At 44.2% G+C, this 21,057-nt stretch overlaps 1 protein-coding gene and 2 long non-coding RNA genes across 6 annotated transcripts in view; 2 read left to right on the top strand and 1 right to left on the bottom strand.

Moving 5' to 3' along the window:
* The window catches only part of LOXHD1 (lipoxygenase homology PLAT domains 1), an 85,525-nt gene that overhangs the window by 50,221 nt on the left and 14,247 nt on the right, over nt 1–21,057 (bottom strand). For both annotated transcript variants that reach the window (XM_064402813.1, XM_064402814.1), the window contains 6 exons: nt 18,185–18,366; nt 14,062–14,178; nt 9,413–9,575; nt 6,578–6,732; nt 5,588–5,797; nt 3,412–3,535 (listed from right to left, as the gene is read on the bottom strand). In XM_064402813.1, coding sequence (XP_064258883.1) covers nt 3,412–3,535; nt 5,588–5,797; nt 6,578–6,732; nt 9,413–9,575; nt 14,062–14,178; nt 18,185–18,366 — 951 coding nt within the window. The remainder of the gene's footprint in view (nt 1–3,411; nt 3,536–5,587; nt 5,798–6,577; nt 6,733–9,412; nt 9,576–14,061; nt 14,179–18,184; nt 18,367–21,057) is intronic.
* Nucleotides 6,335–8,685, top strand: LOC135289318 (uncharacterized). 2 transcript variants are annotated; one of them, XR_010352096.1, is made up of 3 exons: nt 6,335–6,447; nt 7,613–7,778; nt 8,484–8,685. It is a non-coding gene; the product is annotated as an uncharacterized LOC135289318 (long non-coding RNA). The 2 variants fall into 2 exon arrangements; XR_010352095.1 differs by lacking the exon at nt 8,484–8,685 and having other exon boundaries at nt 7,613–7,831.
* LOC135289319 (uncharacterized) lies at nt 10,950–20,008 on the top strand. 2 transcript variants are annotated; one of them, XR_010352097.1, is made up of 3 exons: nt 10,950–11,405; nt 19,084–19,215; nt 19,926–20,008. It is a non-coding gene; the product is annotated as an uncharacterized LOC135289319 (long non-coding RNA). The 2 variants fall into 2 exon arrangements; XR_010352098.1 differs by lacking the exon at nt 10,950–11,405 and adding an exon at nt 17,802–17,995.

Raw genomic sequence — 21,057 nt, 5'->3', positions numbered from 1 at the left:
TGCGGCACAGGGAGAGGTTCGCTCGTCAGAAAACCCACACACACACACGCACTTGTACCAGACTTGAGAAAAACCGGGGGCTCATCCCATCAGAGGGAGCAGCTGTGCATGCCAAATGGGTTCACATCCCATTGAATTCATTTGGAGAAGTGATAGCATCATGCTTTGTTGGGCTACGAGTGTGCTTTGGAGACTACTTTCCCGCGGCGCGCTTGGGACTGAATTCTGCAAGGGTTAATTTCCCCAGACAACCCTACTGGCTTCAAGGAGGTTATAAGTCCAGATTTCTCGCTAATGCATGACAGAACAGCAAAAGGCTTGAATCCTTATTGACACCAAGAGACCTTCCTGAAGATGAGTCTGAGCACCTAAATCTTAAACAGGCTATTAGGCCAAAGTGATCTTACACCCCCCGTTCAATAAAGACAAATAAATCTGTGCTGACTCCAAGGTAAGCCATCACCGACTGAATGTCCCAGAACAACCACAAATGCTCTCCTTTGTGCCTCATTCAAGGATTGCTGTGATCTATGGGGCAGCTCAGGGTTTCAGCATCCCTGTACAAATCCAGACAGAAGAGAACAATCCTGCTATTAAAGGTAAGTCACTCAATAATTCTATGCATTGCATAATCATTTTGGTTGGGGGAAAACCTTCAGGGCAAGGCTTGGTAAAAGAGGAGGTGGTTTTTCTGTGGTTTTCAGAAATTTCAGTTCAGCTGTTAAAAGGGAGGAAGTGCCAGACTGCTTTTCAAGGGCTTTCCAAAAGCTCATTTGGGTAAGCCGAGCAGGCAGTGCAGAATTGGTCGCTGAATACTCGTTTGATTTCTCAGAACATTTGTGCAGGGCTGTTCAAACAGCTCTGACAAGACTCAGAGCTCTGAAACTTGCTTTGTCACAGACTCGAAGAAGCCTGGCTTCATCATCACTTTTCTGATTAAAAATAAAAAAGTTTGTAAGTTGACAAAAAAAATTTGGCTGGTTTTCAAATTACCAAAGATTGGCATCTAATTTTGCTTTGTGATGACTAACAACATTTTTGAGGTGGGGTTTGTACTAGAAATTCACATCAGACTCAGAATACTTGTGCAACATCAGAGAAGGCATAAATTCATGCTGATCAAATCTGTCCTTACCTCTGGACAGAGCAGAACCCAAAAGGATTCGTTCAGCCCCAATTTGAGGGTTTTATGTACCAACATAAAATGAGATGATTAGGCAAGATTTATTCTCCCATTTATGGTATAATTTACATTCCAGTGGGTATATCAGCACAATGATGCATTTAGCAGGAAAAGGATTTAGTTGTAGTCAAGGTAGATTTTATAAGACTATATTGAGCGGCCGTGTTTAGCACATGTCCAGATTTTTAAATAAATTTTGAATAGGGACATTTTCTTCCGTAGGGGTTTTGTTCTGTTCTGCTATGACAGACTAGGTTCAGAGAACTACCAGCATTTCTAGCTGATCCTAAAGCCAAGGTGCTTGAAACACCTATAAAAAAGAAATGAGAACTTTGAGTTACTATAATTTCCCTCTTTAATAATGGACACAGAGATACAGAGTAGCTTACTATCAGAGAGCAGGAAACATCCTTTGCTGTTCTTTCCTCTGAAAACTGGAAAATGGATCCTTAAATTAGTTTATCTTCCCTCCCTGTTGTCTCTCTCTTTATCTGGGACTCATATTTCCCTTTTTTCAAACACAGGTGAAAGCAAAACCTGTGGCATGTGGCCACAGCAGGACACCCCAGGTCCTCCAGCCCATCTCCCCTTGTCCTTGGGTGCCAGCACAGGGTTCAGGCTGCTTGAGGCCTGTCAGGAGCCTGGGTTTCCTTAGGGATCCATCCATGCCACCTCCAGGGCTGCCTTCCAGCATGGGAGAAGGTTTCCAGTTCAGATCCAAGCAGCATCCTGGCCAAGAGGACCTTTCCCTGAGCTCCATCCTCACATCCTCCACCTCCTGCCCCTCAAAGGGATTTGCCAGTTTGATCTCAGCACAGCCAGGACTGGGCTGAGTGACAAAAGTCACTCCCTTTCCCAGCCAACTCCCAGTACTGCTTCCTGAGTGAACCAGCTGAGCTGGCTTTTTATCCCTCTGGGAAGGTGGCTGCCTGGCTCACCCAGTCCATCTTATCTGACATTCCTTCAGGAAATCTGCCATTCCTTCAGGAAGCAGTTTCCTTAACGAGGCCACGTCACTGAGCAGAGATAGTGGTGATGACAAGCTCCAGGACTCAGAGAAAAAAGACCACCCTGGCACAATGGGGATGTTGGGAACTGCTCTCCTAGCTCTGCTGGAGAGGGGTTCTCTTGGGAAATGATGGTATTTTACCCATTATTTGTGAAACTACACGGAATGCCAAGGGGGCAGATGTTATCCATTGTCACAGCACAGAAGTAATATCAGAAGGAACATGGAAATCGCTTATTTTTTTTACTTGAACACAATGTGGGATTACAAAAGCAGGGCTGCCCCAAGACACATGGGTTGCAGGCCAGGTTTAGCAATGTGCAGCATTAAATCAGCTTCCAAATGAAAGATGTGGGACTCGCAACCCAGGTATCACACCACAAGCTACTGGGCATCAGGGGAGCTGCAAACCATCTGTGTGACCACCTCTGGGCTCTGTGTGAGTCCCCATGGAGAGCTATCTTAAACTCCTGAGGAAAATGACATAATTTTCACTTCATTTACCATGGAAGTTTGAGATAAATTTAATCATTTTGCACTTGCTGTGGATTAAAATCACATAGACAGTAACTGTGATTCAGTTAGTCAATAAAACACAGTATTATAATCACACATCTAAAATCTTAATTTAAAGCTAAAAGGACTCATGTAGGATATCAAATAACTGTAGTTTCAATTTAGCTCATAAGTCATTGTCCTGGAACACAGAAGTAGTCATAGAAAGGGTATATCAATCAGAGAATTATAGAAAAGCAAGGTTGGAAGGGTCCTTAAAGTTCATCTCATTCCAGCCCCCCTGCCAAGGGCAGGGACACCCTCCACTAGACCTGCAGGACAGCTGTTGTGATGCACACTACGTGTGGTAAGGAAAAAGAAACCTAACAAGTTCTAGAAATAAATCACATCTAAATTCAAATTAAATTCTATTTCATCTTGAAATACCATCTCAATTAAGTCAAACAAACAGTTTGGAAACACTTGATTTTCGGTGAACTTCATGACTTATCCCACTGTTGAGATCAGACAGCTGCAGGAAAAGCAGCAAACACAGAAACACAAGCCTTGATCCAGCCTTTCCTAAAGCAGTCACAGCACAAGGAAAGAGAAACAATTGTTCTGCCTCTCCTTGCTCTTCAGCAGGATGAAAGCAGCCTCGGAAGCACTGAAAGCCAAGAGCACATGGATGCATGCAACCAAACACTCAGGCACGAGCACTCACGTGAGCCTTCCTCTGCTGCCTTGACCAGGCTGGATTTTTTGGGCTCCTTCAGGTTGGCACTGCTGTCCTGGCTGGACACGCTGAGAGAGGAGTCATCCAGGCTGTTCCGCTCGCCGTCGTAGCTCTGGGTGGGGAATGTTTGGAGAGCAATGAGGCTGAGTGCTCACAGTGTCAGCTCTTCCCATGTGCCTCCAAGAACAGCATGAGAAATGCCTCTAGCCCCCCAGGTACCTTTTTGGTCAGTATAGCTCCAATAAATGTGACTTGTATTGTACTGGTGGTCTTTCGTTTACTTCATTGGTAACCCTGGCAGGCCATTTTGGATGTGTGTTACATTAAAAGAAAATATAATAGACATAAGAGCCTTGTGAGTTGTGACCTTTTCCATGCTACCTGTCTGAAATTGTCTGAGATTGTCTGAAATTCAGCTCAGTGGAGCAGTGCCAGAGCTCACAGAATCATAGAAGGGACATGAAAGGTCATCATGTTCACACACTTTGTGGGCAGGGACACCTTCCACTGTCCCAGGCTGCTCCAAGCCCTGTCCAGCCTGGCCTTGGGCACTGCCAGGGATCCAGGGGCAGCCACAGCTGCTCTGGGCACTCTGGGCCAGAGCCTGCCCACCCTCATAGGGAAGAATTTTTTCTTAATATGAAATCTAAATCCACTCTCTTTCAATCTGAACCCATACCCCTTGTGTCCCATCAGTCCAGGCCCTTTTATATTGTCTCTCTCCATTTTTCTTGTCAGCTCTCTTCAGGTACTGGAAAGTCACATTTAGCTCACCCCAAAGCTGCCTCTTCTCAGGCTGAACAATCCCAATTCTCTCAGCAGAGCTGCTCCATCCCTCTGATCACCTTGCTGCCTCCTCTGCACTGGCTGCAGCAGCTCCACGTCCTTGTGCTGCTGGAGCCAGGGCTGGGGCAGCTCTGCAGGTGGGGTCTCACCTGAGCCCAGGGCACAGGGGCAGGATCCCCCTGCCCTGCTGCCCATGCTGGGATCAGCCCAGGGCAGGGGGGTTCAGGCTGGGGCAGCTCCAGCTCTCACCCACAGCACCCCCAGCTCCTTCTCCCAGGGCTGCTCATTAGGTACAGGTCAAATATCACAAGAGGCAGAGTACTGCAAACCCGAGTGATGTGAAACACTGGTTGTGTTTGAAGAGTTACTGACAATGCATTTGGTGTCATTGCCCAATAAATGTGAGGCTTCTGTCAAATAATAAATGTGAGGCTAATGTCAAATGATTATTTGACAGTGTGAGGCACACTGTCAAATAATTTTAAAAAAAATTGAGTGATTAGATTTTCCTCATTATGAATTGATATAAGCAAAAGGGTAAGGCTGTCCACAAGCACTGATAGGGCTGTGTGCTGCAGTTTTATGAGGCAGCATATGGCAACACTCATCCATGGTGTAACTCCTCTTACATTCGCTCTGCTGCCTTCAGGATGAGTCCAGAACAATTCCATTGATGATCATTTTAGTGGTAACTGTCAATTAAAGCGTCTCTGTACTTTGCAAAGTGGACTCCTTAAATAAAATGAACTTATAATCAGCTGCTTTATTATGTCTCACTGTATGGAAGTAACAGAAGTCTATTAATCTTGTTTGCTAATTTTAATTAGAGCATGTAGCTTGAATTCCAATTAGCTGCACTAGGCTGATAAGCAATAGAGAGTGTGCAAGTAGAAAGGACACTTCACTAAAAAACATTTGGTCCTTTGAGTGGTAGCAAAGACACCTGGCCTTTAAGTCAGGCAGCGGTGGAACAGGGATCTGAAAAAGAAAGAAACACCCAGTCCAAGTGAGGATGAAGTCAAAGGACCCAATACTCTTGTTGGAGGGCTTTGAAAAGTGGGACCCACTGATAACCTGCTTTATGGGCATAGCAAGAACAGCAGCTAGGAAATGCTGTGTATCAGCAAGGTAGTGAACTCTCATCTGAAGGGTTCCACTTACACACCTTGATTTTTCTGCTGAAATTGCAAATTACAGAGCTAGTGATAATGGGCTGAGAGTTGCCTTACTTTCAGCTCGCATCTGAAAACCAGAAATTCATTTTGGATAAGCCAAAACCTCTCTGAGTCCCTAATGAGCTGCCTTGGACTTCAACCAGATATTCAAGAATTTTATTTTTATGAGCAGCAGTGGAATCTGCTTTGAGCCATAACTGTACCTGTTCATAAAGTGTCCGCTCTATCTTTTTGTCCTCTTTCTTTTTAGAGAGCCAGCGCTCGCACAGGAAAACGAATGACTCCTCTGTGGTTTCATCCAGGATCTCCACTTTTTCCAGAAACCAGTCAGGACTGAACATGCTATTGTCATGGCGAATCTTGATCTTGTATAAAATGCCAAGGTCCACAGCCTGTATTGTGAACGTGTCCTCCTGCAGGGTGTTCAAGAGCAGTGGATTCTGTTAAAAAACTCTCAACAGATCATCTACTGGAAAAAGGCAAAAAAAGGGAGGCTACAGAACACATATGTTTAAATTCTGTATTGCTGGATGGCGTTTGGCTAAAAGCTTTGCAGAAGTCTACAGAGGCATATCTGAAGGCTGAAACTGCTCTTCAGGGAAATGTTTTAAAGCCTGCTTCTGCTAGGAGGGGAGCTGCAAGAAACACCACTTTTACAACCAGTTAGAATATTGAAATCCTGGAAGGTTTAAAAGTATATTTCCCTTTCTAATCCAGTTAGATTTGTATGAACAATCCAGATAAGTCAATCTTTGCCACCATTATATCCAAGTGGCCCATGGGATGACCACAGAACATCACTTTTGGTGTTACTTTCCCAGATACAGCTGAAGTTTAAGTCTCATCTATTTAACAAGTTTTCTGGTGAATTCCAACATGTACTGTGTACATGCAAGTCAGTTGCACAGGGACTGTGGGAATCTGCAGCTCACAGCTCAAGCCAGTTTCCATGACCAAGCTCATAATTTGTCCATCAGTGACTTCATAGGAACATCTGCCTGTTTGCTGCAGTGCCTGTCAGTTGTAATACCCAGCTGACAATCCATACAAAGCATTTTAAGAGGTAATGAATGTGGTAAATGGAATCAATCAATTCATCCCTCATAGGAAAACTCAGCCTATAAAGGCAGTCATTGACTTGACAGATTAAAGACTGAGAAACAGAAAGTGTCATTAACCCTTCACATTTTTACCTGTCCTCTTTCAAACTTGTTGAAGTTTGTTTCGGATTTGCTGAGTTTTCTTTCTCCCATGTCCCCCATGTCTCCGTAGATATTTAGGAAGACATTAGCATCTGTCCCAGCACCATAGATATCCCCAGTGAACACACTGATCTTGTACGTGTGAACTGCAGAAAGAAACAGAGATGATTTCTGGTCAGATGAAATATTAAGGTCTTTGTTAGGTACTGAATTTACCTAAGAAAATGTTCCCCAAGTTTTCTGCCCGTCACCTGTAGAGGTATTAAATCCCATATGGTTTTTCTTTGAGAAAGACTGGAGAATCCCTGGCGGGACATTTGCTGACTTTCCTTTTCTCCATCTAATCAATGCCTCTGTGTTGCTTTGATCACACAGCTCACTGTTAAAAATGCCAAGAATCATTATGGTCATTAAGGGATGGGAATTCGATAGAGGTGAGGGAACTCAGCACCTTTTCATACAGAGGCTAGAGGGACACAGATCTGAGAACAAGCCATTCATTGCTGAGAATCCTTAATACTCCATCTTCCATAAACAAAGACTGGGAATTCAGATGTGCAATTACTACAGGAGTTAATGGCATGTATCTCTACAAATTCCCCATACAGACAGAGAACAGGTTTCTGGGTCCTTTTGCTGAGAGAGTATTTAATTAAGGAAGGGCTGGAGGTGTGCTGTTTAAGTACCCTTTCTCTTTAGCTTGCTCAATGATGAGACAATAAAACCTCATCAAGCCTTTAGTAATGTGCTTTGCTAAACCTGTTAAATACTCCTATTTTTATTTTGCTTCTCTTCTCCCAATTATATGGGGAAAACAAACAGTTACTGAGAGAATCCTCTCCAGGAAAACAATGAGGGTCTGTACAAGTCTCTGATTACCCTGGTGGCATATGAGCCATGGAGAATGCCTCCCTGCAAATCCCAGGGCAATGCAAATGAGCAAGAGGCATAAAGTCTTAGTTAGGATTCTGTGTACGTTAACAGTGTTGAAGAAAATTGCTATATTGTCTTTTTCTTCTTTCACAGTAAGACAGACCCTATTCTGCTTCGTCATCCATGAAAGATTTCCATTGATTTCTCAGAGAAATGGATCAGAGTCATCACCTGAGAACATCCACCAGGACTGTGTGCAGTGCTGGATTTTCTGGTTTGCCTCCTCACATAAGTCCTACAGACTTACAGCTCCATATTTGTGAGGCAGCTGCTACTTTAGTAATGAAGGAAGCAATGTATATTGTCTAAGTAGTCAGTGCATCCCTCCTTGGCCTTTGCTTGCTAGTTCTAGAGAACTTGAGGACTAAAACGCAGCATAATATTAAAAAAAAGATGATCCTCAGAATACCACAAGCTGATTTTCCATCAGTGTCATTTACATCGTGTTGCTGCCCAAGATGTATGAGGACTCACAGACATGCAGAAGATTTAATCCTGGTCCCAGATATTTCATCTCTAAAGAAGAAATTCCCAAACTTGGCCCTAGCTCCACACCAGAAGAAACTTTCAATAATCCAAACATTCTATTCTGTAGATTGTAAAACTTTTATGGCTTTGCCTTCAGAAGGAAAAGTGAGTCACCTAGGTTAATTAACCAATGATAACTGATCCAAAGTAGAGCAACAGAAACTAACAAGTTAAAGAAAATATCATGCAGGCTCCTAGATCTCATAGAATTGTTGAATCACCAGTTTGTTTGGATTGGAAGAGACCTTTAAAGGCCACCTTGTCCAACCCACCTGCCATGGGTTGTGACACCCACCACTGGGCCAGGTTTATCTGAGCCTCATCCAACCTGAGCTCAAATGTTTGCAGGAATGGGTCATTCACCACTTCTCTGGGTCACCCTTGCCAATGTTTTACCACTTAGTTATTGATTTTAAAATTGTCTTTGTCTCTGCAGGAAAAGAAATCTCCCATAAGCTACCAGGAAGGAGGACAACAGTCTTCCTTCCAGCAAGGCACCTCTTCCCCTGGCAATGGAAAACATTCCACATTAATTCCACCCTGACAAAGTTCTACAGTAAATGCAAGTCAGACTCTGAAAGAAAAGAAACAGTGAGAGAACTTATTTTCTCAGTTGAATCCTCTTGTTTCCAGATACAAGGGCCAAGAATGAAATGGCAGCTGAATTCCTTTTGCTCTGCTCAGGATGAGGAAGTTCATGACCCCTCTCAAGGACATAATGAGCTCTGGGTGAGAAAAGAAGATTCTTTTTCTAGAGGAAAAAGAGGTACAAGCAGCTGGCCATACAGAGAAGCAATGACTTAGGGGTGAAATTTCAGTTCTTTTTCATTTGCTTCAGCTACCAGTAATGCCAAACACTGCACATCACCACTTTGTAAGATAAACTCAGAACTGAATAAGAATTTTTTCTCCTCCTAGGAGGAACCTTAATGAGGTGAAGGTGGCTGCAATGACCCAGGTTTTAAAGGTTATGCATGTGTACCTGAAGGGCAGCAGGCAAAACAACTTTGGGAGGAAAGAGGAGCATTAATTAGACTCATAGGAGAGGAATGGAAGAGGCAGAGTGCACAGGACAGGTGGGCAAATGAGCAAAGAGGTTAACACAGCCTGGAAGACAAGATGTAAGAATTTTGTTAGGCATCAGAGGAGATATGGAAACTGTGGGTGTAGAAGGGTGTTTGTGACAGGTTCTTAAAAGCCCCAGAGGAAAATAATGATGTTATTGCACAGAAGTGCTCCAGGTGTGAGAGAGGCAGAGAGAAGGAAAGGAAAGTGAACAGTTGTACCATCATGTACCACACATCCAAATGTTTTCTTTCAAAAAATCAGACAAAGCATCCCTACCTACTCCTAGGATTGTATTACCTTCTAAAGGGTCTTCAACTTCTTCCTCTATCTGCTTGAGTGTCCCATCCTTCATGAGCTTTTCAGTAAAAATATCAGATGGCACCAGTTCTCTGACAGTCTCGCCATCATCTTCAGACTTTGCAAGCCATCTTTCACATGGAAATGTGACAGTTTCCGAGCCCTGGAGAAAACATGACAGAGGAAATGTCTTCAAAACAACATGAACACAGATAGCATTTCCCTTTGAAAACACTCCGACGTGCAGGCAAGGATTTTCAACTCATGTATGTGTGCACGAGTGTGTAGAGGCAGACCTAAATAGTACACAGAAATGGATTTCCTCCAGAAAGAGGACATCTGAGGGCTCTCAGAAGAAACACTGAACACGCAGCAGAAAACAGGATTCCCAGTGGGTGTGTGAGAGTGGCTGCATGACCCAGCAATTCTCTGCCCTTCCCAGTATTAAAACTTGTAAATTCCTAACCAGGACTGCACCATTCCTGCTGAAGCTGTGCTTTACTGAGAGTCTGCAATTCCTCTTCAACACTTTATTTGAAGCCAGTAGAGCTTTTTTTTTTTTTCCTAGTTTTGTTATTTTTTTCTTGAGCTCAATACTTCATGATTTCACCTATAATTCAGTGACTCAAGCTGGGTTCCAGGCAATTCCCATACATGCAATAAGAGGAGAAAAATAATGATTTAATTTTTGATCTTTTGTTTTGACTTCACTTTGGTGGAAACAAATATGATTTATATCATCCAACAGACAAAAACAATAGAACATGTGTTTTCCACTTGGAAAACAAAATTAATCCCAGACTGTTCATTAAGAACAGACTCCCATAAGGCCTCCAAGATGGTAAGATGCAGGCAGCTTTTCTGCTGGGCACCCCAGGCTATGACTCCATGAAGAGAGGAGCATGAGCCACCATGCAAGACACAGAGGCTACAAGTCTGAACAGAAGGAAAAAAAAAAGAAATAAATAGGAAGTTAGTTTTAATCTCACAGTAAATAAATACAGAAAAAAAGGCCCTTTCTTCACTACAAACTCATAATTTGTCTCTTACCCTTCATAGGGATTTTCTGCTCTTTTCTGCATACTTTGTGGCATCACTTTCGTATATAACATGCCAATGGATGCTAAAAGAATTCCAGAGGGGTTTGGGCTGGAGGGGACCTCAAAGCTCATCTGGTTCCAAGGCCCCTCCTACGGGCAGGGACACCTTCCACTGTCCCAGGGTGCTCCAAGCCCTGTCCAGCCTGGCCTGGGACACTGCCAGGGATCCAGGGACAACCACAGCTTCTCTGAGAAACCTGGACCTCCCCACTCTCACAGTTAAGAATTTCTATCTAATATCTAATACCCTGCCCTCTGTCAATCTGAAGCCATTCCCCCTTGTCCTGTCCCTTTATTCTTTGTCCAAAATCCCTCTCCAGCTCTTTTGTAGACACTCTTTATTAATAATTTCCACCTTGATTACTCTGCTGTGATTACTTACCAAGCCAATACAGGGCCCTTTCTTCACTACTTTTTCTATTTAAATATTAAATATTAATACATGGTAAGAGAAGTGAATAGATCTCACTGTGGCAATCTTGAGCATTGCTGTGACTGTGTATTGCAGCCTGGAACTGCAGATCCTGCCCTCCCTGGCACCATCACTGGGGAGGAGCAGCTTGCGCACCCAGGAGCAGATGAGCGCTGTGATCACAGCCAGCCTGGAATGAGCAGGTCACAGTGTCACCCCCCAAAGAACCCAGGGAAGTTGTCTTGTGGGACCAGAGCCCCTCCAAGGGGCTTGTGTGACTGTGTGTTTTGAGTCTGCAGCAGAATCACACTTTGAGTAAGCACAGCCCAAATCTTCTGCTGTTAATGAAACACCATTTCTCCTCCCCTCTGCTGCTCCCCGCAGCACTGCTGTTTAACCCCAGGCAGAGATGTTTAACTCCAGGAGGAGGTTTGGAGCACGGCATACAAAATGGTGTCAAAGAAAACCGGCAGCACTTCAGGTGATTTCACATCTTTTACTTTCAAGTGTTATTTGTGCTATACAAGCAGAATACAGCACCTAATAATTCCTGCCTCCTCATTTCTGCACTGGCTGTCTGACCACTTAACCTGTATTATCTCACTGCACGCCGAGCTGATGAACAGTGCTTATCTCCACACCTGCAGGCTGGGAAGAGAGGGCTTTCCAGAACGATGCTTCAGTGCTGAAACTCTCTTCTCCTGATAGAGATCCCACTTCAGTCACATTTCTCACTGAAGCTTTCAACAGTTCCTGAACATTCATACTGCTGCCTGTATGGGCCATTGATGCAAACACTGTTTGTTTGGTAGCAAGATATCTAGGGACTGGAGTGACAGCACAGTGGGGCATAATGTGCACTTACTGCAAGAGTTAATTGTCTCATTATTGATAATCACCATGCCATTGCCATGGTTTTTATTGGGGTTTCCCTGCTAGTGATTGTGTTAATATTTAAGTGATGTAAAGTGCCTTGGTTTATATTATCAACATTAAAATTCTCTTGCAGTCCTGAACAGAATTTGTTAGTCTGAGTCTGGACCTAAGCTAGAAGCAGGGTAAGATACTGTGCTAAAAGTCAGCGCTTTTCCCTTCTCCAAGTTGTAACAAATGAAATGTAATTATCAAATATAATTGGCATGCCAAGACGGTTTTTTCAGCACGCAACAACCCTAGTTTCCTACCCAAGTGCTTTCAATTTAATCTGAAAAGTTACTGACCTCATTTTTCTTTTGCAGCTCTACAGATACATCTAGACACATCTTAGCAGTCTAATCAGGTAGCAGAGCTTTTAGAAGCGCTGGCAGCATATTGCTATCCTGTGGCAGGTCATAATATCCTGCGGCTGATCAGCGGCATCATGCAGTGCTCTGCTTTCTTCTTTTTTTCCCATGCCATAATCAAAAGATCAGCAGAATTGTAAATCTCTCCATTCCCAAGTCGTTCAGGGCTTTCCTCCCTTCCTCCACCCTCGGGTTCCTCCCCACCTGCCCTTCAAAGATGCTGCAATGGCTGAGGAGGGGGTGCACCCCAAGACCCTCTCTTGGCAAATTGAGGAGCACCCAAGACAGAGCTCTCAGGCACTTCCCAAAGTGTGGAAAGAGGCAGCCCAGGAACCTATTTTCCCTTGTTTTTCACATGTTGAGTGCTCCCCTCTTCATCTTCTCCAGCTTGCGACCAAAAACAGTATCTCTGAAAACACCATGTACCTGTGCATTAACCTAAGGAAGCTAGGCAAGGGTTAGGCTGAGAGTCTCATAATGTCAGATTGTCAGAAAGGTGATAAAGAGAAGCAATCTGATGGTATTGACTTGATGAGGAGGATGGGAATGGGAGAAGAAGAGGGATCTCCTCACTCTTCATGACTCCCTGACAGGAGGTAGGAGCCAGGTGGAGTTTGGGCTCTGCCCCAAGGGAACAAGGGACTGGAGGAGATGAAACAGCCTCAAGGTACATCAGGGATTAGGCTGGATGCTGGGAAAAATTTATCCCCAGAAAGTGTTGTCCAGCCCTGGGAGAGCTGCCCAGGGCAGTAGAAAAGTCTCCATTCCATTCCGACATGCAGGCAATGATTTTCAACTCATGTATGTGTGCACGAGTGTGTACAGGCAGACCTAAAAAGAGGCAGACCTAAATCTGTGTGGATGTGGCACTTGGGGACATGGGTCAGTGTGACCTTGGCAGTACTGGGGGAATGGTTGGACTCAATGGTCTTGGAGTTATTTTTCAACCTAAAAGATTCCAGAAATGTTTCTATGGTGAGGAGGGCTCAAGGAAGAAGACCTGTGAGTTGATTGTGTAGCAAAGAGAATTAAACATATCATGTAAATTTTGGAGAAGGAAGCAAGATGAGAAGTGAGCCCACCATGACTGATCAAGCTGTTTTATATCTTGGTATTAGAAGTCACCTGAGGAGTGGGCAGACCTGGGGGGAGATAAAAGCTGACATCCCTTGGGAATAAGGGGAAAGAGTCCAGGCCTTCTGCAATGCAGCTAGTTCTTAATTTCTGAACTGGCCCTGAAGAGGTGATTTTCTTTTGAACTTCCCCACAGCCAGATTCATCCCTGTTGCCATAGCCAGCATCTGAAAGCAGGGCTGAGGGACACTTTCTTACATGGACAGGATCAAGGTGACCAACCTGACTGTACTGTGTTAGTCTTGTTCACATGAACAGCAAAAAATCCTATCATCTAACTCAACTTCTCAATATGATTCAGGAATTTGCACTGAGAGGCATTTTACTTGCCTTAATTTTACTGGCTCCTTGCATTTTTTCTTCCAGGATTAAGGGACTGACAAAATTGTTTCTGGTCTGTGTTTGGCAACAATAGTTTTTATTTTAAAATAGTACGCCCACTTTCCACTCCCTTCCCTGTGATCCCTCAAAACAGAAGTACACATGAGAACACGAAGCTTTAAAAAAAGTAATTATTGCAGAGCCTTATCATCAACATTTGAAGAACAAAACATGATAACACACGTTTGTTGTCCCCAGATCCCCAGGCTCCGGCAAGTTTAGTGCGCATTGCTCCTCAGGGAGCCGTTTTTCACTGTTAATCACATTTTGTACACAGAAGATGCAATCTGGGAGAGGGAAGTGGCGGCTCCTGGGGATGTGCTGGGATTCACAGCCTACCTTCCCGTTTGGCAGCAGCCTCCGGATCGTCACACGGTCCAAGTGCCACCCTGAGTTCAACCCTCCACCCTTGTGCCCTATGCGAATCTTTTCAATGATGTCACCAACGTCCTCCAGCTACAGAAAAACAAACAAACAGACAGACAGACAAACAAACAAACAAACAAGCACCAAAACCAAACAAACAGAACCCCAAAAATTTTTCAAAAAGGGAGATATTACAGTGTGAGCAACTGGTGGCTTTTGAGACGCCACTTCGCTACCTTATTTCATGTGTTTCCAGGCTGTTTGAAGTTCCAAGGGGGAAAGTATTAGTGTTGATATATGGTAGAATTATAAAATAAAATCCTAGAGTGGTTTTGGTTCAAAGGAACTATAAAGATCAGTCAGTTCCACCCTCCTGCCAAGAGCAGGGATGCCTTTCACTAGACCAGGGGCTCCAAGCCCTATCGTTGGGCATTTCCAGGGGTGGAACAACCACAACTTCTCTGGATAACCTGTGGCAGAATTTCTTCCCAAGATGCCAAAATGTGTGCCTGCCCTCTGGCAGTGCAGCCATGGCCTGTGTGCTGTCCCTGCAGGCCTTGTCCCCAGTGCCTGGGCAGCTCTCCTGGAGCCCCTGCAGGCCCTGGCAGGGGCTCTCAGGTGTCCCTGCAGCCTTCTCTTGTGCAGGGGAGCAGCCCCAGCTGTGCCAGGCTGGCTCCAGAGCAGAGGGGCTCCAGCCCTGGCAGCATCTCCGTGCCTCCTCTGGAGTTAATTTGCATTTTGGCTAAAAGTTCTCCCTGGACTTCTGCTCCAAAATGGAGAGAACTTTTCTCTGCATATGAGAAAGGTCTGGTTGCACAGCAGCAATCCTTCATCTCAGGCTTCTTTGCATGAGTGGGAATGAAGACAATTGCTTGGAAATTTTCCCTGCACTTGGCACTGGTGAGGCAGCACCTCGAGTGCTGTGTCCAGTTCTGGATCCCTCAATTCAACAAGGACACTGAGGGGCTGGAGCGTGTCCAGGGCAGGGAACGGGGCTGGGAAGGGGCTGGAGCCCCAGGAGAGGCTGAGGGAGCTGGGAAGAGGCTGAGCCTGGAGAAAAGGAGGCTCAGGGGGGACCTTGTGGCTCTGCACAGCTCCTGCCAGGAGGGGACAGCCGGGGGGGTCGGGCTCTGCTCCCAGGGAACAGGGACAGGAGCAGAGGGAACAGTCCTAGGCTGTGGGGAGGTTTAGTTTGGACATTAGGAAGAAATGAATCCACAGAAAGGATGATTAGACATTGAAATGGGCTGCCCAGGGAGGTGGGCACTGTCCCTGAAGGTACTAAAGGAATGACTGGACGTGGCCCTCACTGCTCTGGTTTGGTGACAAGGTGGGGATCAGTCACAGGCTAGACCTGATAATCTCAGAAGTCTTCTCCAACCTAATTGATTCTGTGATTCTGTGAAACTGCAATGCAAGTGCATCTTAAACTGCTTTTTATAAATCACTTTCTTTTTTAAGCACTTGTGTGCACTCTCCTAATAATGGAAGAATAACTCTGAGGTTAAAGTAACAGCCTGGCATTTTATATTATTTCTCCTCTTCTGCCACAGAATCCCTATGCCACTCTGAGAAAGCCAACAGGATGACTGTCTTATGAAGTTGCTACTGGGTTTTTATGCCTCACCTTATAAATTGAGTAATTTGTTACTAGTGCATTACTTTTACTTCACTTCTCTTTCAAAGGTTTGAACGGAAAAAATTGAAATTTGCTCCTAAGTATTAACTTTTGGTTATTCTGGTGCAAACTTTTGTATAACTGGCCTTCAAACACCTAAGGCTGGCTTCAAATCTTTGCATGTAGAACACTGAGCTGTTCTTCTGTCCTTGGGGCCTCAGAGTCTGATTTTCTTGGAGAGAAAGTGCAGCATATCTGTTTGCATCACTGGAGATTATTCCCTTCTCTCCCCAGACATACAGAAACAAAGACAGCAGTAGTTTTAGAAGGCTCTATAGGTCAGTAGGTCAGCACTACCCAAGGAATCCACACTCTGAACAAACTGGGCTTGACTCCATCAGCCCTGCTCTGACTTTAGACAGCATAAGATCCACAACAGAATAATTAAACCATCCAAACTAATTTCTAAAACTCACACACATGCACACAAGTGTACATTAGGGAAAAATTATTTTTCCTCTTTTGTCCTGTCCAAATACTCATCTTTCAATGAGACTTTTAATCAATAGGTAGCAATAAAATGATGCTTGAGCAGTTGAGATCCATGTTAAAGAAGAAGTGGGCTTTACCCTGCTCTAGGCATCTCCAGCAAATCAACACTTGGAAGCACAGCTGAGAGCAGTCTCTAATCTTTCATGCCTCTTTTGCAAAATACAAAATGATAGAGGGAGGTAAAACCACAAAGCAAACAGACAATTCCCAGTTTGTGTTTTCTGAAACCCCCCAAATTGTTTTCAAGGTCTGTTGAACTCCAAATTATGGCTCTACACAAGCAGGTGAAAGAAAAATATATTTTGCTTTGTTCTCATCTCCTGCAGAAAGAGGAACTGGTGAAGTGAGAATGAAGTTTGGGGACAGGTTAATATGATGTTATAAATGGGTAGAACACACTGCATTTTCTCTCACTTAATCTAAGAAAAGTACTGATGTTTCAGACTCCACCAAAATTGAAATAAATCTTATGTAATAAAGACTTAACCAGAACACTTGGTTTAAGATTTATACCTGTGGATTAATGCAACCTCTACTATGAAAAATTGTGTGGCAACTCCACAAAAATAAGTCTTATTTTTGTTTTAAAGGAATCACACTGGGGATTTATTTTATGATTCATGACATATAACAACAATGTGGGCTGCAAGTATTTTAAGAATTGGTTTAAAATTTCCCTTCAATTACAAAAACAAAGCAGACTCAGAGAGAAGCTGTAAGATCCTCTATGAAGTCAGTGCTGGTGTTGCAGCCAGGAACAAGGGAAGGGAAGGGAAGGGAAGGGCATGGAGCAGCACCAACAGGATAAGCCAGAGCACGTCTGCCTGTATTTTTGCCTCTTACAAATTCTTAGCAATAGGAATATACTGTGAATAGGAATTGCTTAATACTGTGCATGTAAATGAGATCACTCTTTGATGTGCACTGGTTTACTATTTGCATACAGTTGTGCAAACACTTCAGGAAATACTTGGTAAGATCTTTCAAACAGTTAGCCCGGGTATTCAAAAATCACATTGTCCACAGCAAAGAAATGGTTTCTCTGCCTGAGGATACAGAAGAAAAAGCATAATGCTTCTAAGTACTGCAAACTTGCAAACTATCACAGAACACCCTGAGCTGGAAGGGACCCACAAGGATCAGACTTCAGCTCCTGCCCTGCACAGATCCCCAACAATCCCACCCTGGGGATCCCTGGGAGCATTGGCCAAACACTCCTGGAGCTTTGCAGCCTGAGGGCCATGACCATTCCCTGGGGAGCCAGAACCTTTCCCTGATACCAAACCTAAACCTGCCCTTCCTACTGTTTCCTCAAGTCCTGTCTGCCCATGGGACTGCAGAGATCAGTGTCTGCCCCTCCTCTTCCCCTCACGAAGAAGTTGGAATTGTGGTGGAGCCTCCCCTCAGTCTCCTCTTCTCCAGCTGAACAGACCCAGTGCCCTCAGCTGCTCCTCACACAGCTTCCCCTCAAGGCCCATCACCATCCCTGGGGCTTTCTTTGGATGCTCTCTAACAGTTTAATGTCTTTTTTTATATTGTGGCACCCAGAAGTGCCCTCAGCACTCGAGGTGAGGCTGCCCCAGCCCAGAGCAGAGCAGCAGTGAGTGAGCTGGGTGAGACCAGTGAGGAGCAGAGCAGTGGTGACACATCCTGGGCAGGATTTCCACTCCCTCTGTCATTTTGGAAATGACCTCTGGCCCTTCCCCAGCCTGGAAACTCATCCTTGATGCCAACAAGGTGAGGAGGAGGAAGGGCCAAGGGCTGACATGACCTTCCTCATTTTGTGACATCCCACACCTTTCCAAGATTCATCTCAGGTATTGATCAGATAAATTTGATGGTTTCACAGTACAAGAATAGAGAGGACTGAGTGTGTCTATTCCTGACCACTGGATATTCCCCAAGCTCCCCATGCTTTGATCTTACCTCCACGATGAACTGATTCACTGAATTCCTTTCAAAATACATCCTTTGCTCTCTCTTGTTGAGGCACAGGGATTTTTGCTGAGTGCAAATCCCATCACTTCCATAAAGAACAATGAAGACATCTGCATCCGTGCCAGCTCCAAAAATATCACTGGTGTACACTGTGATCTCGTAAGGAACAACTGGTTTAGGAAATGACAGAAAACAGAAACAAGCCAAAAGGAGTTAGGAGCCAGCATAGCAATGACCCTAAGAAAAAAAAAAAATCAGTGAAACAAAAAATGAGTTATAAATCTCAAGAGTGAAAGAGGAGAGGGTAGCAATCACTTGTGGTCAGTTAAATTATCAAGTTGATCAGTCCTATGAGAATCCAAAGGAATTTCCTTTCATAGGGAAATTCCTTTTCTTTATAAGGCAAATTTACCTTGATATGAGTTAATGTAATGAGTTTTTTAGGTTAATCATATGACATTCAGTATACTTGCCATCCAAAGTTACTGAAACACTATTTACTTCAACAGCTCAAGAGTTAAAGCAAAACATGAATTCTCAATTTTTTTAACATTTAGGAAGATGGATGAAATTGAGACAACTGGAGGCAGTGTAAAATATTCAAGATAGTCTTATTGATAAAAAAGTCCTAATATTTCCATCACAAAACAGATGACAAAAATCCATCATAAGGAAGTTAGTAATTCCTCTGTTCCATTTTTCACTTGGCACCACCTCCCCTGAAACACTGAGGCAAACAGGTTAAATTAAAACTCAGAACCATTGAGAATGCAGAGCAGTAATGTTCAGGACCATAAATACTCCCCTATTCTTTTCCTGTGGTTTCTCCAGAATGTCCCATGACCCCAGGATCTGATGCCTCCTTTTGTTCTGTTCTATCTTCACAGCTTCTCAGTCCTGAGTCCTGCTGGAGTATGACTCAGACTTGCTCAGGAATAAGGCTGACCCAGGAATGTGGGAACAGGGGCTCTGTTCCTGGTTCTGCTATGGATGTGCTGAATATATCCTCAGTTTTCAAGGTGAGATGGTGTTTAGCTCACAGAGTAAGAAACATAGGTTTAGATGCCTGCTCATCAGACAAGTGTATGCATCTCCAGATGTAAGCAATAGTCAGTAAAGTGAAGAAACAATCAAGGAATAAGGGCACTTTCATTGGGATTAGCTGAATGCCTCCCCATATCCAACCTCTGAATGACCAAATAACCATGATAGCAATTCAGACACTCCACACTCATGAGCACATGTGATGTCAGGTGCCATTTGGAAACCTGTATCCTATCCCAAACTCCTTTAAATCCTCTCTGAAATCAAAACACCTGGTAAGACTTGGGCATCACTGAACAGCTCTGCAGGGACCTCTCCTGCCTCAGGAAGACACTTTCCCTCAGTCCCACTACCCATGAGCACAGCCTTCAACACCAGGATTCTGCCATGGCCACGATATGCTCCTGGCCATCCCTCTCCCATGCATCCCTAAAAAACTTCCATCCGTTCACATCCCTCACTACAATCTTGTCAGCTGCTCGTCATTCTCACCCTCCTACTCTGCCACATCTTCAGTAGTTTTTGATCTTTACATTACAGCAGCTTTCACTGTGTTTCAGACTCAGCATCTCTGTTAGGGTAGGGAAAAAGGCTCCCAGCACCACCTCTATTACTGTTGGAGTAACTCTGATTACCCATATAAGAGACTAATCATTCATTAAAAGCTCAGGCTCTCTAAATGCAGCTCTCAGGAGGCCACAGATGAAGAAGTTTTCTTCTACAGAGAGTCAGCCTGGAGATACTCAATATTCTTCCTGCTCAACCCAGTGAAATCTGCTCTGCTGTGCTGCAAGTAAACTGGAATAGTTTCTCCAGAATGTAAGAGGGAGAAAAAAAAATCCTGAATACCAAAAATCACACACTATGCATTATGAATTAAAAATTATCCTCTCTGCTGAAGGCTGTAGCACTTGCTTTTGTTGCTTGAATATTAACATCAGCTTAGAACTGAATCAGCAAAGCAGCGCCCTAACAAGGTCACCAACAGCACAACTTTCAGCTGTCAGATGCCCATTTCATTTACATGGCACTTTTAAAGCTGTATCCCCACAGGGATGATTTTAATTGGACTGTCGATGACATGTTTTCATTGTGAAACAATTCTGGCACGAGTCATCATAAAACAAATCAAGCCAGTTTAGTTACCTCTGGCAAACTGAAACCCACAGGTTAATTGCTAGGAAACCAGAATGGAGTAAACAGCACAGTGGGGAAGGTTCAAATGGTGAAAAAGCCTAAGCTGACAGTGGGCCTGGTGCAAAATGTTTGCCAGAGAGGCCTGACTGCTTCCAAAGGCTGGATGTGGACTGCTGACAAAAATCAGGATAACACAAACTATGTACTCAAAGGCACAGCATGCCAGAAGATCCTGCATCATTAAAATATTCAGCATTAATAAATTATATAGTGAACATCTGCATCAAAATATATATTGATTGGGATAACATGGAAAAAAAACAGAAGAGAAGCATGTATTGAGTCTCTGGGTTATATTCACTCTTATGAAAGTTATCACTGCATCTATTAATCAATTTATTTTTTCAGACACAAAGACATGGAATACTACATCCAGCCCTGGGGTGCCCAGCTTAAAGAGGACTTGGAGCTGCTGCAGGGAGTCCAGACGAGACAATGGAGATGGTCCAAGAGCTTGAGCACTGGAGCCAGCCTGGCACAGCTGGGGCTGCTCCCCTGCACAAGAGAAGGCTGCAGGGACACCTGAGAGCCCCTGCCAGGGCCTGCAGGGGCTCCAGGAGAGCTGCCCAGGCACTGGGGACAAGGCCTGCAGGGACAGCACACAGGCCATGGCTGCACTG

The sequence above is a fragment of the Passer domesticus genome, chromosome Z, assembly GCF_036417665.1.
Source record: "Passer domesticus isolate bPasDom1 chromosome Z, bPasDom1.hap1, whole genome shotgun sequence".
Lineage (NCBI taxonomy): Eukaryota > Metazoa > Chordata > Aves > Passeriformes > Passeridae > Passer > Passer domesticus.
Note: the sequence above shows the minus strand (reverse complement) of the source record. Positions and strands in the feature narration are given on the sequence as shown.